The 22,500-nt window shown below is 45.8% G+C and overlaps 1 protein-coding gene across 2 annotated transcripts in view; it reads left to right on the plus strand.

Annotated features, from left to right (window-relative positions):
• Nucleotides 1–22,500, plus strand: part of LOC110509475 (neurobeachin) — a 242,844-nt gene that overhangs the window by 195,581 nt on the left and 24,763 nt on the right. The window contains exons 34-44 of one of the 2 annotated variants that reach the window (XM_036967186.1): nt 265–641; nt 1,495–1,631; nt 3,313–3,467; nt 6,630–6,756; nt 8,025–8,144; nt 10,586–10,713; nt 12,075–12,136; nt 20,685–20,749; nt 21,209–21,317; nt 21,456–21,622; nt 22,453–22,500. The exon at nt 22,453–22,500 is cut by the window's right edge and continues 77 nt beyond it. In XM_036967186.1, the coding sequence (XP_036823081.1) occupies nt 265–641; nt 1,495–1,631; nt 3,313–3,467; nt 6,630–6,756; nt 8,025–8,144; nt 10,586–10,713; nt 12,075–12,136; nt 20,685–20,749; nt 21,209–21,317; nt 21,456–21,622; nt 22,453–22,500 (1,495 nt within the window). Of the gene's footprint in view, nt 1–264; nt 642–1,494; nt 1,632–3,312; nt 3,468–6,629; nt 6,757–8,024; nt 8,145–10,585; nt 10,720–12,074; nt 12,137–20,684; nt 20,750–21,208; nt 21,318–21,455; nt 21,623–22,452 lie in introns of both variants that reach the window. The other variant, XM_036967185.1, reaches the window with a different exon arrangement.

Below are 22,500 nucleotides of genomic sequence, written 5' to 3' on the forward strand. Positions count from 1 at the left end.
AAACTACATTGCGAATGTTGTTTTGTTAAATTAATAATTTGAAATGTCATGGTATATCCTTGTATGTGACTATGTCACGTGGATATTTTCATTGAATAAAAAAAAGCTTTTCAGTGTTAAATTCTGGTTCTAATATAAAATATAATTTTTCTTCGTGCAAAAAAATGAATCCTCATACAACTATTCCAATACTATCGTTCAGGTCTAGGACAATAGGGCATTTTAAGAACATATCTCTCTCTGTCCATCTCTCTGACCGTCCAGAGCACCCGTCGTCCTCCTTTTCTGAGGGTGGCCGGGGGGAGAAGCAGACTCCCACCTCCATGGAGGACTCTCCGTTGGCCTCTTTACCCCACACCGACTCAGGGATTGGGGAGGAGGGCCACGGCCCTGGGGGTCTGAACGGAGCCGAGCTGGGCCTGGGGCTGGGGATGGCAGGCAGGGAGACGGACAGAGATAGACACAGAGAGAGGGATGGAGGCGGAGGGGATCTACTGTGTACCCTGTCATCAGAGGTTAGGAGGTCAAGGGAGAGCCTATTGGATTCTCCTCATAACCCTAACTCCGCCTCCAATCTTGGTCAAGCACCTCCCTCGTCGATCTCAAGCATCAGCCAGACTAACAAGGGCATCAACGTCAAGGTACTGACTCTATCTTCACCTCTTCAAATTGTTCTCTCTCCCCCCTCTCTCTTTCTCTCTCCTCTCTCGTTCTCTCTCCTCCTCTCTCTTTCTCTCTCCTCCTCTCTCTTTCTCTCCCCCTCTCTCTTTCTCTCTCCCCCTCTCTCGTTCTCTCTCCCCCTCTCTCGTTCTCTCTCCTCCTCTCTCTTTCTCTCACCTCCTCTCTCTTTCTCTCTCCTCCCTCTCTTTCTCTCTCCTCCTCTCTCGTTCTCTCTCCTCCTCTCTCTTTCTCTCTCCTCTCTCTTTCTCTCTCCTCCTCTCTCACCCTCTCTCTCACGCTCTATCTTTCTCTCTCCTCCTCTCTCTTTCTCTCTCCTCTCTCTCTCTCTCTCTCCTCTCTCTCTCTCTCTCTCTCTCTCTCTCTCTCTCTCTCTCTCTCTCTCTCTCTCTCCTCTCTCTGTCTTTCTCTCTCTCGCGCTCTCTCTGTCTCTCTCTCTGTCTCTCTGTCTCTCCTCTCTCTGTCTCTCTCTCTCTCCTCTCTCTGTCTCTCTCTCTATCTGTCTGTCTCTCTCTCTCTCTCTCTCCTCTCTCTCTCTCTCTCTCTCGCGCTCTCTCTGTCTCTCTCTCTCTCTCTCTCTCTCCTCTCTCTGTCTCTCTCTCCCCCTCTCTCATTCTCTCCCCCCTCTCTCTTTCTCTCCCCATCACTCTCTCACTCTCTCTCCCTCTCTCTCTCTCCCCATCACTCTCTCACTATACATGTCTCTCTTTTTGCTGTCCTTGCAATTTATTGATAATACAAATGAATAATATTCTTGTTCGCTCTTGCTCTCTATCTCTCTCTCTTTCTCCCCACTCGTTTTTCCCCGTCGTGTAGGAGATTCTGAAGAGCCTTGTGGCCGCGCCCCTGGACGGTGGGGAGGCGGGACAGGAAGTTGGTCCCACCCCCTACCACCCTGATCCCGCCCTCAAGACACACCCCATGCTGCCCATGCAGTTCCACTCATTCGACAGGTGTGTATGTGTGTGTCTCGGTGCGTGCGTGCGTGTGCACGTGTATGTTTTCAGTTCCAATTCTTCAATAGGTAGGCCTGGCTCCTCTTTCGATGTCACCTCTCGATGTCCCAGAATCCACTACCTGTTGAAGTCAAAAGAGAGAGAGAGCGAGTCACACAATGATGAGGTCATATAAAAGGAATATGTAAAACAGACATTAGGAGGCTTCTCACCCTGTTCACCTTCATCTGTAACACCAGACTATTGCTCAGCGTCTCAACGTGTTCCCTTTCAGCTTTGGGGGATTTGTGGGGCTTTCACCATGTTTCATTCATGAGTCTCTCGGCAACTGAATAATGGATCAGAAACAGGGCATATTAAATCTGTCTGTCTGTCTGTCTGTCTGTCTGTCTGTCTGTCTGTCTGTCTGTCTGTCTGTCTCTGTCTGTCTGTCTGTATGTCTGTCTGCCTCCTGTCTGTCTGTCTGTCTGTCTGTCTGTCTGTCTGTCTGTCTGTCTGTCTGTCTGTCTGTCTGTCTGCCTGTCTGTCTGCCTGCCTGCCTGTCTGTCTGTCTGCCTGCCTGTGCTACCAGTCATTACAGTAGCCTCCTCAGTCAGCTGCTGTGCTACGAGTCATTCCAGTTGCCTCCTCAGTCAGCTGCTGTGGTACGATAGCAGAGGATCATGCTGATCTACAGACTGATATCTGATAACATTCAGTTCCTCCTAATTGTGGGGCTGCATGTGTACAACTTCAGGGTCATTTAAACAGGCTAAGTAAGCTTTGTTTTATGTCAGTGAAGGAAGAGCTAGCTGATTGGCTAGCTAGCTATGTCAGTAAGCTAGCTAGCTACAACAGTTAGCTAACTAGACAGCTGATCAAGTCACTGACACTGGCGACCAATGTCCTGGCACAGAATTTGGTCTGTATTTATTTTCTCACAATTGCAAAACTATTATATCACTGTCAACGCTAGTTATTCTTCCTATTTCAACGTTTGTAATAGATAGCTAGTTACTCTGAGCTAATGATATCAAAACATGATTGAATGGCGGATGCTCAATATTCAAATTTGAATATGAGTTCCACGTCCTACAAGACAGATCGGTTGAGGGGACGAGTGTCACGGAGGAGTGATGCCATCTGATGTGAGACAATGATCTAGAACCTAGACATCTAGGACATCAAATATGAAAGGATTGGAGAGGTGTTAACAATGTGGAGAGGTGTTAACAATGTGGAGAGGTGTTAACAATGTGGAGAGGTGTTAACAATGTGGAGAGGTGTTAACAATGTGGAGAGGTGTTAACAATGTGGAGAGGTGTTAACAATGTGGAGAGGTGATAACAATGTGGAGAGGTGTTAACAATGTGGAGAGGTGTTAACAATGTGGAGAGGTGTTAACAATGTGGAGAGGTGTTAACAATGTGGAGAGGTGTTAACAATGTGGAGAGGTGTTAACAATGTGGAGAGGTGTTAACAATGTGGAGAGGTGTTAACAATGTGGAGAGGTGTTAACAATGTGGAGAGGTGTTAACAATGTGGAGAGGTGTTAACAATGTGGAGAGGTGTTAACAATGTGGAGAGGTGTTAACAATGTGTCATGTCATCAAGAAGTCAAGGCGGAGCTATTGGAGCATTTTCTCAGTTCTCATTGGTGTTCCAGATTGATTGACAGGCGTGTTGTGGTCTTTGATAGGTCTGTGATGGTGCCAGTCAAGAAGCCCCCTCCCGGCACCCTGTCAGTCAACACTGTGGGCACGCCCACCACCAGCGGCGCGGCCACACCAGGAAGTACACCAAACATCTTCGCTGCTGCCACGGCAACGCCCAAGAGCATGATCAACACCACAGGTGAGGACACACACAACACCTGGAACACACACACACACACACACACACACACCTGGAACACATACACATGCTTCTGGGAGAGAGAAACACACACACCTGGTACAACTGGCTGTATAGTTTGTCAGTAGGGATTGTCTAGATGCATTTTGAGGTTATTTTTATGTCTTTGAACAGCAATAATAGATTGTAAACAGAGATCTGCAAAGTAGATTTTTCTAAAAAACAAACCCTTAGGACGTCATCAGTCATTCATGAATTAGTCTGTCTGGGCATAATGTGGATGTCAACATTAGACGTGGATGACAGAGAGCTAATTGAAAAATACATGGGATTTAATAAGATTCAATAGAGTGGTCAACTGTAGTAGTTGTCATTCCTGATTGTGACTCCAAATGAACACTAGATGGCGCTCTATCTCAGTACTTTACAACCTCGTCCTCTCCTCTTATCTCAGTCTTTTACAACCTCGTCATCTCCTCTTATCTCTATCTCAGTACTTTACAACCTCGTCATCTCCTCTTATCTCTATCTCAGTACTTTACAACCTCGTCATCTCCTCTTATCTCTATCTTAGTACTTTACAACCTCGTCATATCCTCTTATCTCTGTCTCAGTACTTTACAACCTCGTCATATCCTCTTATCTCTGTCTCAGTACTTTACAACCTCGTCATATCCTCTTATCTCTATCTCAGTCCTTTACAACCTCGTCATCTCCTCTTATCTCTGTCTCAGTACTTTACAACCTCGTCATATCCTCTTATCTCTATCTCAGTACTTTACAACCTCGTCATCTCCTCTTATCTCAGTACTTTACAACCTCGTCATATCCTCTTATCTCTATCTCAGTCCTTTACAACCTCGTCATATCCTCTTATCTCTATCTCAGTCCTTTACAACCTCGTCATATCCTCTTATCTCTATCTCAGTCCTTTACAACCTCGTCATATCCTCTTATCTCTATCTCAGTCCTTTACAACCTTGTCATCTCCTCTTATCTCTATCTCAGTACTTTACAACCTCGTCATATCCTCTTATCTCTATCTCAGTCCTTTACAACCTTGTCATCTCCTCTTATCTCTATCTCAGTCCTTTACAACCTCGTCATCTCCTCTTATCTCAGTCCTTTACAACCTCGTCATCTCCTCTTATCTCAATTCTTTACAACCTCGTCATCTCCTCTTATCTCAATTCTTTACAACCTCGTCATCTCCTCTTATCTCAGTCCTTTACAACCTCGTCATCTCCTCTTATCTCTGTACTTTACAACCTCGTCATCTCCTCTTGTCTCTATCTCAGTACTTTACAACCTCGTCATCTCCTCTTATCTCTATCTCAGTCCTTTACAACCTCGTCATCTCCTCTTATCTCTGTACTTTACAACCTCGTCATCTCCTCTTATCTCTATCTCAGTACTTTACAACCTCGTCATCTCCTCTTATCTCTATCTCAGTACTTTACAACCTCGTCATCTCCTCTTATCTCTATCTCAGTACTTTACAACCTCGTCATCTCCATCTCAGTCCTTTACAACCTCGTCATCTCCTCTTATCTCTATCTCTGTCCTTTACAACCTCGTCATCTCCTCTTATCTCTGTCCTTTACAACCTCGTCATCTCCTCTTATCTCTGTACTTTACAACCTCGTCATCTCCTCTTATCTCTGTCTCAGTCCTTTACAACCTCGTCATCTCCTCTTATCTCTATCTCAGTCCTTTACAACCTCGTCATCTCCTCTTATCTCTGTCCTTTACAACCTCATCATCTCCTCTTATCTCTGTCCTTTACAACCTCGTCATCTCCTCTTATCTCTGTCCTTTAAAACCTCGTCATCTCCTCTTATCTCTATCTCAGTCCTTTACAACCTCGTCATCTCCTCTTATCTCAATTCTTTACAACCTCGTCATCTCCTCTTATCTCAGTCCTTTACAACCTCGTCATCTCCTCTTATCTCTGTCTCAGTCCTTTACAACCTCGTCATCTCCTCTTATCTCAATTCTTTACAACCTCGTCATCTCCTCTTATCTCAATTCTTTACAACCTCGTCATCTCCTCTTATCTCAGTCCTTTACAACCTCGTCATCTCCTCTTATCTCAGTCCTTTACAACCTCGTCATCTCCTCTTGTCTCTATCTCAGTCCTTTACAACCTCGTCATCTCCTCTTATCTCTATCTCAGTCCTTTACAACCTTGTCATCTCCTCTTATCTCTGTCTCAGTCCTTTACAACCTCGTCATCTCCTCTTATCTCAATTCTTTACAACCTCGTCATCTCCTCTTATCTCAATTCTTTACAACCTCGTCATCTCCTCTTATCTCAGTCCTTTACAACCTCGTCATCTCCTCTTATCTCAGTCCTTTACAACCTCGTCACCTCCTCTTATCTCTATCTCAGTCCTTTACAACCTCGTCATCTTCTCTTATCTCAGTACTTTACAACCTCGTCATCTCCTCTTATCTCTATCTCAGTACTTTACAACCTCGTCATCTCCTCTTATCTCTGTACTTTACAACCTCGTCATCTCCTCTTATCTCTGTCTCAGTCCTTTACAACCTCGTCATCTCCTCTTATCTCTATACTTTACAACCTCGTCATATCCTCTTATCTCTATCTCAGTACTTTACAACCTCGTCATATCCTCTTATCTCTATCTCAGTACTTTACAACCTCGTCATCTCCTCTTGTCTCTCTCAGTACTTTACAACCTCGTCATCTCCTCTTATCTCAGTACTTTACAACCTCGTCATCTCCTCTTGTCTCTATCTCAGTACTTTACAACCTCGTCATCTCCTCTTGTCTCTGTCTCAGTCCTTTACAACCTCGTCATCTCATCCTATATGGCTTCCTCTCTCAGTACTATGGATGATTATACACATTCATTTACCTGTTACTTCCCCCGTCTCTCTCTCTCTCTCTTTCTCTCTCTCTCTCTCTCTCTCCCCCCTCTCCCCCCCCCTCTCTCTCTCTCTCTCTCTCTGTCTCATATGTTTACATTGCCAAAGCAAGTGAAATAGATCATTAACAAAATTAAAATGACCAATAACAAATGTATCAGTAAACATTACAATGTCTCTCTCTCTCTCTCTCTCTCTCTTTCTTTCTGTCTCTCTTTCTCACTCTCTCTCCCCTTCTTTCTCCCCCTCTTCTCTCCCTCTTCTCTCCAGGTGCCACTGACTCTGCCTCTTCTTCCTCTTCTTCTTCCTCATCCTTCGTCAACGGTGCGACCAGTAAGAACCTACCAGCCGTACAGACAGTGGCTCCCTTGACCGAAGACACCGTTGAGAGCATGAGGTCAGAATCTCTCTTTCTCTTTCCTTCACTAACTCTCTATAGCTGTCCATCTTTCCATCTGTCCGTTTCCACTTCCATAGATTATTGTTAGTCACATCTCCCTCCTCCCCGATCTCTATCCTCCCCTATCTCTCTCCTCCCCTATCTCTATCCTCCCCTATCTCTCTCCTCCCCTATCTCTCTCCTCCCCTATCTTTCTCCTCCCCTACATCTCTCCTCCCCTATCTCTATCATCCCCTATCTTTCTCCTCCCCTATCTCTCTCCTCGCCTATCTCTCTCCTCCCCGATCTTCTCCTCCCCTACATCTCTCCTCCCCTATCTCTTTCCTCCCCTATCTTTCTCCTCCCCTATCTCTATCCTCCCCTATCTCTCTCCTCCCCTATCTCTCTCCTCCCCTATCTTTCTCCTCCCCTACATCTCTCCTTCTCTATCTCTCTCCTCCCCTACATCTCTCCTCCCCTATCTCTCTCCTCCCCTAGCTCTCTACTCCCCTATCTCTCTCCTCCCCTACATCTCTCCTCCCCTATCTCTCTCCTCCCCTAGCTCTCTACTACCCTATCTCTCGCCTCCCCTACATCTCTCCTCTCCTATCTCTCTCCTCCCCTCTCTCTCCTCCCCTATTTCTCTCCTCCCCTACATTTTGCATGTTTACCTTCACTACCTCACTCCCATCTGTCTGTCTGTCGTTCGCATAATTGGATACTAATGAAAGATATCATAACAGGATGCTCCTTAGATATCATAATAGGATGCTCATGAAAGATATCATAATAGGATACTCCTTAGATATCATAACAGGATGCTCATTAAAGATATCATAATAGGATACTCATTAAATATTTGATAATAGGATATTCATTAGATATCTGTTTGTCTTTCAACTATGAATAACTATTATTTTACAATATATCTTTAGCTAGTTAATCTACCATTGTCAGTATGTCGTTTGCAAAATGTCCCTGCATTGGAACTAGGAGTTATCTTGATCTGGTGAACCTGTCTGTGTAATCAACCTAACAGGGCCAAACACTTAACTTGAAATGTGTGCATGTAACTTGCACTTTTACACAAATAACATATTGACAAGTTTTAGGCATGAGTCCATGTTACCCTTATTGACAATAGTCAAGTCAGGGCTCAGGCCTCTGTGTCCTTAAGAAGTCAGAGCTCATATAATGTAGAGTTGGTGAGTTTTTTTTTTAAGAGTGTGTAGAAGTGTTAGTTAGTGTGTTGTTGCTTTAATGTGTGTGTGGTTTGTGTATTACAGTGTCTATTGTGAGGTGGAGCAGTGCGAGCTGCGCAGCGGGTTGACTCCTCCTGAGCTCAAGCCCTTTAGCTCTCTGGCAGGCTTCCAGACAGCCCCCCGCGATGCAGGACAGTGTCTTAGGCAAGGACACCTGACCCCAAACACTACCTACCTACCGACCGACCTACCGACCGACCGTCCTACCTACCTACCAACCTACCTAGTACCTACCTACCGACCGACCGACCGACCGACCTACTGACCGACCTACCTACCTACCTACCGACCTACCTAGTACCTACCGACCTACCTACCGACCGACCTACCGACCGACCTACATACCTATCTATCTAGCTCACTCCCTCACTCCCTTCCTACCTTCCTAGTACCTACCTACCTACCTACCTTCCTAGTACCTACCTACCTACCTACCTACCTAGTACCTACCTACCTACCTACCTACCTACCTACCTACCTACCTATATATCTAGCTCCCTCCCTCACTCCCTTCCTACCTTCCTAGTACCTACCTTCCTACCTACCTACCTACCTACCTACCTACCTACCTACCTACCTACCTACCTACCTATCTAGCTCCCTCCATCCCTCCCTCCCTTCCTACCTACCTACCTACCTATCTATCTAGCTCACTCCCTCACTCCCTTCCTACCTTCCTAGTACCTACCTACCTACCTACCTTCCTAGTACCTACCTACCTACCTACCTAGTACCTACCTACCTACCTACCTACCTACCTACCTACCTACCTACCTACCTATATATCTAGCTCCCTCCCTCACTCCCTTCCTACCTTCCTAGTACCTACCTACCTACCTACCTACCTACCTACCTACCTACCTACCTACCTACCTACATACCTATCTATCTAGCTCCCTCCATCACTCCCTTCCTACCTTCCTAGTACCTATCTACCTACCTACCTACCTAGTACCTACCTACCTACCTACCTACCTAGTACCTACCTACCTACCTACCTACCTACCTACCTACCTATCTATCTAGCTCCCTCCCTCACTCCCTTCCTACCTTCCTAGTACTTACCTACCTACCTACCTTCCTAGTACCTACCTACCTACCTAGTACCTACCTACCTACCTACCTATATATCTAGCTCCCTCCCTCACTCCCTTCCTACCTTCCTAGTACCTACCTACCTACCTACCTACCTTCCTAGTACCTACCTACCTACCTACCTACATACCTTCCTAGTACCTACCTACCTACCTACCTACCTTCCTAGTACCTACCTACCTACCGACCGACCAACTGAACTATCTATCTAGCTCCCTCCCTCCCTCACTCCCTTCCTACCTTCCTAGTACCTACCTACCGACCTACCTACCTTCCTTGTACCTACCTACTTACCTACCTACCTACCTACCTACCTACCTACCTACCTACCTACCTACCAACCGACCGACCATCTGACCTATCTATCTAGTACCTACCTACCTACCTCCCTACCTCCCTACCTACCTACCTACCTACCTACCTACCTACCTACCTACCTACCTACCTGCCATGCTGCTATCATAGGTTGCACTAGCCATGTCATAATGCCACTATAACACCTTCATAGTACTCTCATAATGCCACTATAACGCCTTCATAATACTGTCATAATGCCGCTATAACGCCTTCATAGTACTGTCATAATGCTCCTATAACACCTTCATAGTACTGTCATAATGCCACTATAACTCCTTTATAATACTGTCATAAGGCCGCTATAACACCTTCATAGTACTTTCATAATGCCACTATAACACCTTCATAGTACTGTCGTAATGCCACTATAACGCCTTCATAATACTGTCATAATGCCACTATAACACCTTCATTATACTGTCATAATGCCACTATAACGCCTTCATAATACTGTCATAATGCCACTATAACACCTTCATAGTAATGTCATAATGCTGCTATAACGCCTTCATAGTACTGTCATAATGCCACTATAACGCCTTCATAGTACTGTCATAATGCCACTATAACACCTTCATAATACTGTCATAACGTCCATGTTGTCAGTGGGTATGTTGGAAGCTGTCTCTTCTATCTGCTCAACTGACTGTGTATCTCTTCTTCTATCCCTCTTCCTCTTCTATTCTTCTTCTTCTATCCTTCTTCTTCCCCTTCTTCTGTTCTTCTTCTATCCTTCTTCTTCCCCTTCTTCTGTTCTTCTTCTATCCTTCTTCTTCCCCTTCTTCTGTTCTTCTTCTATCCTTCTTCTTCCCCTTCTTCTGTTCTTCTTCTATTATTCTATCCTTCTTCTAATCTTCTTCTTCTATCCTTCTTATTCATCTTCTTCTTATTATTATTATTATTCTTATTCTTCTTCTATCCTTCTCCTCTCACTCTCATCCCCTCCCTCAACCCCTCTCTGTCTCTCTCTTTCCTCCTCTCCCCACCCCTCCCTCCCTCTCCCCTTCCCTCTATCTCTCTCTGTCCCCTTCTCTGACCCTTTCTCTCGCTCCCCTCTGTCCCTCCCCCAACCCCCTCCCTCTCTCTTCCTCCCTCCCCATCCCCTGCTCCCCCCTCTCTCTCCCCCTCTACAGTATCACCACTAAGTTGGAGCGCGCCCTGGAGAAGGTGGCCCCCCTCCTGAGGGAGATCTTTGTGGACTTTGCTCCGTTCCTCTCTAGGACCCTGTTGGGTAGCCACGGCCAGGAGCTGCTCATTGAAGGTACAGGTGCTGTACACGCCTTTAACTTCTATCTGGCGTCTCTGTGTGGAGTGAGTCCCCCCATCCACTGTCCAGTCCTCACCGTGCTGCTGTCACCGCTCACACTGGATGGCTGTGTGTGTGTGTGTGTGTGTGTGTGTGTGTGTGTGTGTGTGTGTGTGTGTGTGCACGGTCGCCTGTGTGTCTGTATCTGTCGACTGGCTACCTCACCCATCCATGGATCAGGTATGAGGAGGTTTGAGGAGGTATGAGGAGGTATGAGGAGGTTTGAGGAGGTTTGAGGAGGTTTTAGGAGGTTTGAGGAGGTATGACGAGGTATGAGGAGGTTTGAGGAGGTATGAGGAGGTTTGAGGAGGTTTGAGGAGGTTTGAGGATGTTTTAGGAGGTTTGAGGGGGTTTGAGGAGGTTTGAGGAGGTATGAGGAGGTTTGAGGAGGTTTGAGGAGGTTTGAGGAGGTATGAGGAGGTTTGAGGAGGTTTGAGGAGGTATGAGGAGGTTTGAGGAGGTATGAGGAGGTTTGAGGAGGTTTGAGGAGGTATGAGGAGGTATGAGGAGGTATGAGGAGGTATGAGGAGGTTTGAGGAGGTATGAGGAGGTTTGAGGAGATATGAGGAGGTTTGAGGAGGTATGAGGAGGTTTGAGGAGGTATGAGGAGGTTTGAGGAGATATGAGGAGGTTTGAGGAGGTTTGAGGAGGTATGAGGAGGTATGAGGAGGTATGAGGTTTGAGGAGGTATGAGGAGGTTTGAGGAGGTTTGAGGAGGTATGAGGAGGTTTTAGGAGGTATGACGAGGTTTGAGGAGGTTTGAGGAGGTATGAGGAGGTTTGAGGAGATATGAGGAGGTTTGAGGAGGTATGAGGAGGTTTGAGGAGGTATGAGGAGATATGAGGAGGTTTGAGGAGGTATGAGGAGGTATGAGGAGGTTTGAGGAGGTATGAGTAGATATGAGGAGGTTTGAGGAGGTTTGAGGAGATATGAGGAGGTATGAGGAGGTTTGAGGAGGTATGAGGAGGTTTGAGGAGGTATGAGGAGATATGAGGAGGTTTGAGGAGGTATGAGGAGGTTTGAGGATAGTGCTGAATAAACAGGACTTTCAGTAGGAAGTAGTAGGTCTGTTTCCCTGCCGTTCTGTCCGTTCCCTTGTTCCACTTGTCCTTTCTGTGTTATACTGTAAGATCTAATGCTGTTAGCTGGGTGGGTAACCTGTTAAGAGAACTATGTGTGTGTGTGTGTTTGTGTGTGTGTGTGTGTGTGTGTGTGTGTGTGTGTGTGGGTGTGTGTGTGTGTGTGTGTTCCGTGCGAGCGTGTGTGTGTGTGTGTGTGTGTTCTGGGTCCTGACGCTCCTGTCTCTCTCTCTGCAGGTCTGGTCTGTATGAAGTCCAGTACTTCAGTAGTAGAGCTGGTCATGCTGCTCTGTTCTCAGGTACGTACCCCTTTCTCTCTCTCTCTCTCTCTCTCTCTCTCTCTCGCTCTCTCGCTCTCTCTCTCTCTCTCTCTCTCTCTCTCTGTCTCTGTCTCTGTCTCTGTCTCTCTCTCTCACACTCTCTCTCTCTCTCTCTCTCTCGCTATCTCTCTCTCTCTCTCTTTCTCTCTCTCTCTCTCTCGCTATATCTCTCTCTCTCTCCTTCTCTTTCTTTCGTTCCCTCTCCCCTCTCTCTATTTATTTATTATTTTCTCTCTCTCTCTCTCTGTATATATGTTTTCTGTATAGTTCCCAGTATATGCACTAGATTGTCTCACTATACTTAGTGTTATGAAACCAACTAGCCTGCTTTGGATTTATCTAGGGGTTTCTAAGCCCTTCAAGTTTACCTTCAGTATCAGCCAGCCCCATCGATGCAGCACTAAGCAGCCAATGATGAGCGCTGTGGTTTGATTGACAGGTCTAAAGTGCTATCAGACAGGTGTCTGGTTACAGACCCGCCCTTTATGACAGCATTAACGGTTGCGTCTGCTGCAGTCTCAATGTGGGTGAAAGTCCATATTTCCACATTTGATTCTCATCAGTTTCCTCAACTTCTATCTCTTCCCGAAAACAAGAAGGATATTCATAAACATGTGTTGACTATACTTTATTACAATCATCCGTCTCCGCTGTCTTGATCTCTGAGAACAAAGCACCATTTGATATCACTAACAAGGTGTGGCTTGGGTAGCTAGACTCAGCAGGCAGAAGGAGAAACAGAATGATACTCACCTCTTCATTCCTCCTTTTATTTCTCTCTGTCCATCTTCTTCGGGGTATGTGTGTGTTCCTGGTCAGTATCTCTCTCTGTCCATCCTCTCCGGGTTATGTGTGTGTTCCTGGTCAGTATCTCTCTCTGTCCATCCTCTCCGGGGTATGTGTGTGTTCCTGGTCAGTATCTCTCTCTGTCCATCCTCTCCGGGGTATGTGTGTGTTCCTGGTTCCTGGAGATGTTCTTGTCCTTTGAGTGTGCCATTGCTCTCCACTTATCTCAACTCAACTTCCATGTTGTTTGTCCCACCTTTCCTATTGTCCTCTCCCATCCTCCTCTTCTCTCCTCTCCCATCCTCCTCTTCTCTCCTCTCCCATCCTCCTCTTCTCTCCTTTCTCATCCTCCTCCTCTTCTCTCCTCTGTCATCCTCCTCTTCTCTCATTTCTCATCCTCCTCTTCTCTCCTTTCTCATCCTCCTCTTCTCTCCTCTCTCTTCTTCTCCTGTCTTCTTTTTATCCATTCGCTCCATTTAACTTCTGTCCCCTTCCTCTCACCCTCTTCTCCTTATTTTGTTCTCCTCGTCCAGCCCTGTTCTCCTCTCCTCTCCTGCTCTCCTCTCCTCCTCCTCTCTTCCTCCTCCTCCTCTCTTCCTCCTCCTCCTCTCCTCTTCCTCTCCCTCTCGTTTCCCTCTCCCTCTTCTCTCCTCTTATCTCTTTTACCACTTTCCCTCCTCGTTCATCCTCTTCTCCACCTTCTGTCTCTACTCCTCACCGTCCTCTCTCTCTGTCATTCCCCTCCCCTCCCCTCTCCTCTCTTTCCCTCCTCTTCCTGTCAGTGTGTCTAGTATTACACAGGGCTCCAGCCTTGTCTTCCATTAGGGGCCCAGGGGACAGAACCCCAGCCCAGATATTGATCCCTGGGATGAGGAAGGGAACCTGAGACGCTCCCCTGTGTCCTTCAGGTCCATCCATGGAGATAATGGAGCTATCGCTCTCTCTGTTGTTGTTTTTTTACATAAGAAAGAATATAAAATACGCTCTTTTCACTTTTCATATTACAGTGATTGCATGAGTTTCATTATTTTTCATATCCTCCCTTTAAATCTTACCCTAGGAGGTAACATGTTTCACCCCTTCTTCTACACCAGGGGTATTTAAACCCTAGGAGGTAACATGTTTCTCCCCTTCTACTACACCAGGGGTATTTAAACCCTAGGAGGTAACATGTTTCACCCCTTCTTCTACACCAGGGGTATTTAAACCCTAGGAGGTAACATGTTTCACCCCTTCTACTACACCAGGGGTATTCAAATCCTAGGAGGTAACATGTTTCACCCCTTCTACTACATCGGGGGTATATAAACCCTAGGAGGTAACATGTTTCACCCCTTCTACTACACCAGGGGTATTTAAACCCTAGGAGGTAACATGTTTCACCCCTTCTACTACACCAGGGGTATTTAAATCCTAGGAGGTAACATGTTTCACCCATTCTTCTACACCAGGGGTATTTAAACCCTAGGAGGTAACATGTTTCACCCCTTCTACTACACCAGGGGTATTTAAACCCTAGGAGGTAACATGTTTCACCCCTTCTTCTACACCAGGGGTATTTAAACCCTAGGAGGTAACATGTTTCACCCCTTCTACTACACCAGGGGTATTTAAACCCTAGGAGGTAACATGTTTCACCCCTTCTACTACACCAGGGGTATTTAAACCCTAGGAGGTAACATGTTTCACCCCTTCTTCTACACCAGGGGTATTTAAACCCTAGGAGGTAACATGTTTCACCCCTTCTTCTACACCGGGGGGTATTTAAACCCTAGGAGGTAACATGTTTCACCCCTTCTTCTACACCAGGGGTATTTAAACCCTAGGAGGTAACATGTTTCACCCCTTCTACTACACCAGGGGGGTATTTAAACCCTAGGAGGTAACATGTTTCACCCCTTCTTCTACACCAGGGGTATTTAAACCCTAGGAGGTAACATGTTTCACCCCTTCTACTACACCAGGGGGGTATTTAAACCCTAGGAGGTAACATGTTTCACCCCTTCTTCTACACCGGGGGTATTTAAACCCTAGGAGGTAACATGTTTCACCCCTTCTTCTACACCGGGGGGTATTTAAACCCTAGGAGGTAACATGTTTCACCCCTTCTTCTACACCAGGGGTATTTAAACCCTAGGAGGTAACATGTTTCACCCCTTCTACTACACCAGGGGTATTTAAATCCTAGGAGGTAACATGTTTCTCCCCTTCTACTACACCAGGGGTATTTAAACCCTAGGAGGTAACATGTTTCTCCCCTTCTACTACACCAGGGGTATTTAAACCCTAGGAGGTAACATGTTTCTCCCCTTCTACTACACCAGGGGTATTTAAACCCTAGGAGGTAACATGTTTCACCCCTTCTACTACACCAGGGGGGTATTTAAACCCTAGGAGGTAACATGTTTCACCCCTTCTACTACACCAGGGGTATTTAAACCCTAGGAGGTAACATGTTTCTCCCCTTCTACTACACCAGGGGTATTTAAACCCTAGGAGGTAACATGTTTCTCCCCTTCTACTACACCAGGGGTATTTAAACCCTAGGAGGTAACATGTTTCACCCCTTCTACTCTGTGTTTCTCATCTCTCTCTCTCTCTCTCTCTCTCTCTCTCTCTCTCTCTCTCTCTCTCTCTCTCTCATTTCATTTCAATTCAAGGGGCTTTATTGACATGGGAAACACATGTTTACGTTGCCAAAGCAAGTGAAATGGATAAACAAAGGTGATATTACCAATAAAAAGTGACCAGTAAATATTATAATATATAATATTACACTCAGACAAGTTGGATGTGTGGGTTCCTTGAGTGGCACAGCGGTCTAAAGTTAATTAAAGTTTAAATAAATAAATCATTTAAAAAAAGTTCCAAAATAATAAAGACATTTCAAATGTCATATTATGTCAATATAGAGTGTTGTAATGATGTGCAAATAGTTAAAGTACAAAAGAGAAAATAAATAAACATAAATATGGGTTGTATTTACAATGGTGTTTGTTCTTCACTGGTTGCCCTTATCTCGTGGCAACAGGTCACAAATCTTGCTGCTGTGATGGCACACTGTGGAATTTCACCCAGTAGATATGGGAGTTTATCAAAATTGGATTTGTAGAATTTAAGTACACATCTGCTAATTAGCAGGTATCAGCCTAATTCTGCTCTGTACAAATTATTTGGTGTTTTACGTTGTACACAGAGGATATTTTTGCAGAATTCTGCTTGCAGAGTTTCAATTTGGTGTTTGTCCCCTTTGGTGAAGTCTTGGTTGGTGTGCGGACCCCAGACCTCACAACCATGAAGGGCAACGGGTTCTATGACTGATTCAAGTATTTTTAGCCAGATCCCAACTGGTATGTCGAATTTAATGTTCCTTTTGATGGCATAGATGGCCCTTCTTGTCTCCACTTTTGTGGATTGGTGTCATCAGATCCTAATGGGTATGTTGAATGTTATGTTATGTCTCTAACAGGCAGACAACACCACTTGCGCGAGCGTTGCAAAATAAATTTAGACATCTATATTACTCAATTATTGCACCCACACTGCTCACGCGTCAATGAGCGTCTGCGTTGCCAAGGGCTAAAATAGAAATCAGTTCTATTTGTAACGCAGATCGCGCTGCAAGTCCTGCCTCTCCCATCTCCTCATTGGTTTATAGAAGCAGGTACCCACGTGCCATCTCCTCATTGGTAATACCCACGTGGGTGACTGAAAGACGAAAGAGGTCAGTGGCAGTAATGCATATAATTTATGAAAGTTGCCAATATAAAGTCAAGAGAAGATAAAGCCTGGAAGGAGGAGAGATGACTAGAAATGATTCTGTTGACCGTTTTATGTGTGGATTAATTGTCGGAGTAAAGGACCTTGTGCATTTCAGGTTAAATAGCTGTACATAGTCTATCGGTATATAGCCCACCCAATTTTACCTACCTCATCCCGTACTGTTTATATTTATTTACTTTTCTGCTCTTTTGCACACCAATATCTCTACCTGTACATGACCATCTGATAATTTATCACTCCAGTGTTAATCTGCAAAATTGTAATTATTCGCCTACCTCCTCATGCCTTTTGCACACAATGTCTATAGACTCTCTTTTTTTTCTACTGTGTTATTGACTTGTTAATTGTTTACTCCATGTGTAACTCTGTGTTGTCTGTTCACACTGCTATGCTTTATCTTGGCCAGGTCGCAGTTGTAAATGAGAACTTGTTCTCAACTAGCCAACCTGGTTAAATAAAGGTGTTCTCAACTAGCCTACCTGGTTAAATAAAGGTGTTCTCAACTTGCCTACCTGGTTAAATAAAGGTGTTCTCAACTAGCCTACCTGGTTAAATAAAGGTGTTCTCAACTGGCCTACCTGGTTAAATAAAGGTGAAATAAAATAAAATAAAATAATAACAAAATGTTTATATCCCAGGACAAATGATCTAGCAACAGCAAGCTAGCTTAATTGGACACATTAGCTAGCAAGTGAAAGCTAGCTAAATAGGACAAATTATCTATCAACAGGAAGCTAGCTAGCTAAATTGCCATAAATGTTTAATGCTTTTCGACCTGTCCACAAATTAATATAATTGGTTGAGAGTTTGTTTTGATATTTTAACCTGCGTGTCGTGATCACGTTTGGTGCAAGGGGACAAAATAAATGTATGCACGATGGTGCATGTGCGCAGCCGGTTTGGGTTCCGTGTCAGATCGTTCACAGCAAACAGTCTCTCTGTCTCTCTAGTGTTGCTGCAGTCTGTATTCTCTGTCCGGGAATCCACTGGTCACACAAAAGAGATATTTACGTTGTCAAATTGGACTTATTTTAGTATTTTCCTGAACTTAAACACACAAAAAAAAAATACTTTTGAATTTGTATGTTTGTATGTTTGTGTTTCAGCCTGATGGCAGCCCCGTCTCTTGGTTTGCTATGAAGCTGAGGGATGGGGCTGGAGAAATGTAACCACAGACAGAGCTGTTGATGCAAGTGGTCCGTAGTGGTCCGTAGTGGTCAGTAGTAGTCAGTAGTAGTCCGTAGTGGTCAGTAGTAGTCAGTAGTGGTCAGTAGTGGTCAGTAGGGGTCCGTAGTGGTCCGTAGGGGTCAGTAGTAGTCAGTAGTGGTCAGTAGTAGTCCGTAGTGGTCGGTAGTGGTCAGTACGGGTCCGTAGTGGTCCGTAGGGGTCAGTAGTAGTCAGTAGTGGTCAGTAGTAGTCAGTAGTGGTCAGTAGTAGTCAGTAGTGGTCAGTAGTGGTCAGTAGGGGACCGTAGTGGTCAGTAGTAGTCAGTAGTGGTCCGTAGTGGTCAGTAGTAGTCAGTAGTAGTCAGTAGTGGTCCGTAGTGGTCCATAGTGGTCAGTAGTAGTCAGTAGTGGTGCGTAGTGGTCCGTAGTAGTCAGTAGTAGTCAGTAGTGGTCCGTAGTGGTCCATAGTGGTCAGTAGTAGTCAGTAGTGGTCCGTAGTAGTCAGTAGTAGTCAGTAGTGGTCCGTAGTAGTCAGTAGTGGTCCGTAGTAGTCAGTAGTAGTCAGTAGTGGTCCGTAGTAGTCAGTAGTGGTCAGTAGTGGTCCGTAGTTGTCAGTAGTGGTCCGTAGTAGTCAGTAGTGGTCTGTAGTGGTCAGTAGTAGTCAGTAGTGGTCAGTAGTGGTCAGTAGTGGTCAGTAGGGGACCGTAGTGGTCAGTAGTAGTCAGTAGTGGTCCGTAGTGGTCAGTAGTAGTCAGTAGTAGTCAGTAGTGGTCCGTAGTGGTCCGTAGTAGTCAGTAGTAGTCAGTAGTGGTCCGTAGTGGTCCATAGTGGTCAGTAGTAGTCGGTAGTAGTCAGTAGTGGTCCGTAGTAGTCAGTAGTGGTCAGTAGTGGTCCGTAGTTGTCAGTAGTAGTCAGTAGTGATCCGTAGTAGTCAGTAGTTGTCCGTAGTAGTCAGTAGTGGTCTGTAGTGGTCAGTAGTAGTCAGTAGTGGTCAGTAGTGGTCAGTAGTGGTCAGTAGTGGTCAGTAGGGGACCGTAGTGGTCAGTAGTAGTCAGTAGTGATCCGTAGTTGTCCATAGTGGTCAGTAGTAGTCAGTAGTGGTCCGTAGTGGTCAGTAGTGGTCAGTAGTGGTCAGTAGGGGACCGTAGTGGTCAGTAGTAGTCAGTAGTGGTCCGTAGTGGTCAGTAGTAGTCAGTAGTAGTCAGTAGTGGTCCGTAGTGGTCCATAGTGGTCAGTAGTAGTCAGTAGTGGTCCGTAGTGGTCCGTAGTAGTCAGTAGTAGTCAGTAGTGGTCCGTAGTGGTCCATAGTGGTCAGTAGTAGTCAGTAGTAGTCAGTAGTGGTCCGTAGTAGTCAGTAGTGGTCAGTAGTGGTCCGTAGTTGTCAGTAGTAGTCAGTAGTGATCCGTAGTAGTCAGTAGTTGTCCGTAGTAGTCAGTAGTGGTCTGTAGTGGTCAGTAGTAGTCAGTAGTGGTCAGTAGTGGTCAGTAGTGGTCAGTAGTGGTCAGTAGGGGACCGTAGTGGTCAGTAGTAGTCAGTAGTGGTCCGTAGTGGTCAGTAGTAGTCAGTAGTAGTCAGTAGTGGTCCGTAGTGGTCCATAGTGGTCAGTAGTAGTCAGTAGTGGTCCGTAGTGGTCAGTAGTGGTCAGTAGTGGTCAGTAGGGGACCGTAGTGGTCAGTAGTAGTCCGTAGTGGTCAGTAGTGGTCCGTAGTGGTCCATAGTGGTCAGTAGTAGTCAGTAGTAGTCAGTAGTGGTCCGTAGTAGTCAGTAGTGGTCAGTAGTGGTCCGTAGTTGTCAGTAGTGGTCAGTAGTTGTCCGTAGTTGTCAGTAGTGGTCCGTAGTAGTCAGTAGTGGTCTGTAGTGGTCAGTAGTAGTCAGTAGTGGTCAGTAGTGGTCAGTAGTGGTCAGTAGTGGTCAGTAGGGGACCGTAGTGGTCAGTAGTAGTCAGTAGTGGTCCGTAGTGGTCAGTAGTAGTCAGTAGTAGTCAGTAGTGGTCCGTAGTGGTCCATAGTGGTCAGTAGTAGTCAGTAGTGGTCCGTAGTGGTCAGTAGTGGTCAGTAGTGGTCAGTAGGGGACCGTAGTGGTCAGTAGTAGTCAGTAGTGGTCCGTAGTGGTCAGTAGTAGTCAGTAGTAGTCAGTAGTGGTCCGTAGTGGTCCATAGTGGTCAGTAGTAGTCAGTAGTGGTCCGTAGTGGTCCGTAGTAGTCAGTAGTAGTCAGTAGTGGTCCGTAGTGGTCCATAGTGGTCAGTAGTAGTCAGTAGTGGTCCGTAGTAGTCAGTAGTAGTCAGTAGTGGTCCGTAGTAGTCAGTAGTGGTCAGTAGTGGTCCGTAGTTGTCAGTAGTAGTCAGTAGTGATCCGTAGTAGTCAGTAGTAGTCAGTAGTAGTCAGTAGTAGTCAGTAGTGGTCAGTAGTGGTCAGTAGTAGTCAGTAGTAGTCAGTAGTAGTCAGTAGTAGTCAGTAGTGGTCAGTATTAGTCAGTAGTGGTCAGTAGTGGTCAGTAGTGGTCGATGGTAGTCAGTAGTAGTCAGTAGTAGTCAGTAGTAGTCAGTAGTAGTCAGTAGTGGTCAGTAGTGGTCAGTAGTAGTCAGTAGTGGTCAGTAGTAGTCAGTAGTAGTCAGTAGTAGTCAGTAGTGATCCGTAGTAGTCAGTAGTAGTCAGTAGTAGTCAGTAGTGGTCAGTAGTAGTCAGTAGTAGTCAGTAGTGGTCAGTAGTGGTCAGTAGTAGTCAGTAGTAGTCAGTAGTGGTCCGTGTGTGGCTTTGTGTCTGTTTTGTAATATGACCCTTTGTGTTTCCAGGAGTGGCAGAACTCTATCCAAAAGAACGCTGGGCTGGCCTTCATAGAGCTCATCAATGAGGGAAGGTAATCAATCATCTATCACATTGATCTATCTTTCTATCGGACTGCTTATTCTGTTATCATCATCAGGAATCATCTGCTCAGGGCTAACCGTTTAGAAAGAGGCTCAATTAAACCCCCCTCTCTCTCTCTTCTGATATATATATCTTGCTCTCTCTCTGTCTCTGTCTCTGTCTCTGTCTCTGTCTCTCTCTCTCTCTCTCTCTCTCTCTCTCTCTCTCTCTCTCTCTCTCTCTCTCTTCTGACATCCCCCCTCTCTCTCTCTCCCCCTCTCTCTCTCTCTCTCTTCTGATATCCCCCACTCTCTCTCTCTCTCTCTCTTCTGATATCCCCCTCTCTCTCTCTCTGTCTCTCTCTCTTCTGATATCCCCCTCTCTCTCTCTTTCCCCATCCTTTCTAATATCCCTCTCTCACTATCTCCTCCCTCTCCCTCTGGCTCTCTCCCTTTCTCTCTCTTCCCAGATTGCTGTGCCATGCTATGAAGGACCACATTGTGCGTGTGGCCAACGAAGCAGAGTTTATCCTCAACAGACAGAGAGCTGAAGACGTACACAAACACGCTGAGTTTGAGGTCAGAGTTCAGTCTTCCTTCCTCTGAACGACAGTGTCTGTGTCTGACTCTGTGTCCTCCAGTACACTAAACCATGATAGCAGGAATCTCAACGTCTCTCTCTCTCTCCCTCTCTTTCCCTACGCCCCTCCCACCCAGTCTAACTGTGCCCAGTACGCTGCTGACAGGAGGGAGGAGGAGAGGATGTGTGATCACCTGATCAGCGCTGCCAAGCACAGGGACCATGTGACCGCCAACCAATTGAAACAGAAGATACTCAACATCCTGACCAATAAGCACGGGGCGTGGGGCACGATGTCACAGAGGTGAGAGGTAGTAGGAAGGACAGGGGAAGACACACAGGGGATGGTCTGAAGGACAGGGAAGAAAGCTGTCACTGTGATGTAGACTTGGGTTCTGTTAGATAAGCTATGAGACGGGAAGACAGAAAGCATCTGTCATCTTTCTCAGACACACACGCAAGCACACGCACGCACACACACACATTTTGATTGATTGACACGTGCCTATCATTCCAAGCTCACTCCAGGCTAGTGCCCTTGTCTCTTGAACAACTCTTGATGTGACATCTGCCAATGTTCTCACTAAAAGGCTGAGATGCTTTAATATCACAGCACAGCAGTGTTAAGACAGATCACAGCAGTGTTAAGACAGATCACGGCAGTGTTAAGAGAGATCACAGCAGTGTTAAGACAGATCACAGCAGTGTTAAGACAGATCACAGCAGTGTTAAGACAGATCACAGAAGCTTTAAGACAGATCACAGCAGTGCTAAGACAGATCACAACAGCGTTAAGACAGATCACAGCAGTGCTAAGACAGATCACAGCAGTGCTAAGACAGATCACAGCAGTGCTAAGACAGATCACAGCAGTGCTAAGACAGATCACAGCAGTGCTAAGACAGATCACAGCAGTGTTAAGACACCTCCAAGGAATTTACAGATTTTATCTTCTATGTTTATTCATCTGAATATGTCTTTATTGGAGCCTTATTGAGCCTTGTGGCCCGTTCCCTTTTTTGCAAACAACCAATTACATGAGCTGCTTTAACCTGTGTCCCGCCCCTTTTTCTGCACTGAGCCAATTACATGGGATGCTTTAACCTAAAGTCCTGCCCTCTTATCTCTCCTCAGCCAATTACATGACTTCTGGCGTCTGGATTACTGGGAGGATGACCTGAG

The sequence above is a fragment of the Oncorhynchus mykiss genome, chromosome Y (genome assembly GCF_013265735.2).
Source record: "Oncorhynchus mykiss isolate Arlee chromosome Y, USDA_OmykA_1.1, whole genome shotgun sequence".
Taxonomy (NCBI): Eukaryota; Metazoa; Chordata; class Actinopteri; order Salmoniformes; family Salmonidae; genus Oncorhynchus; species Oncorhynchus mykiss.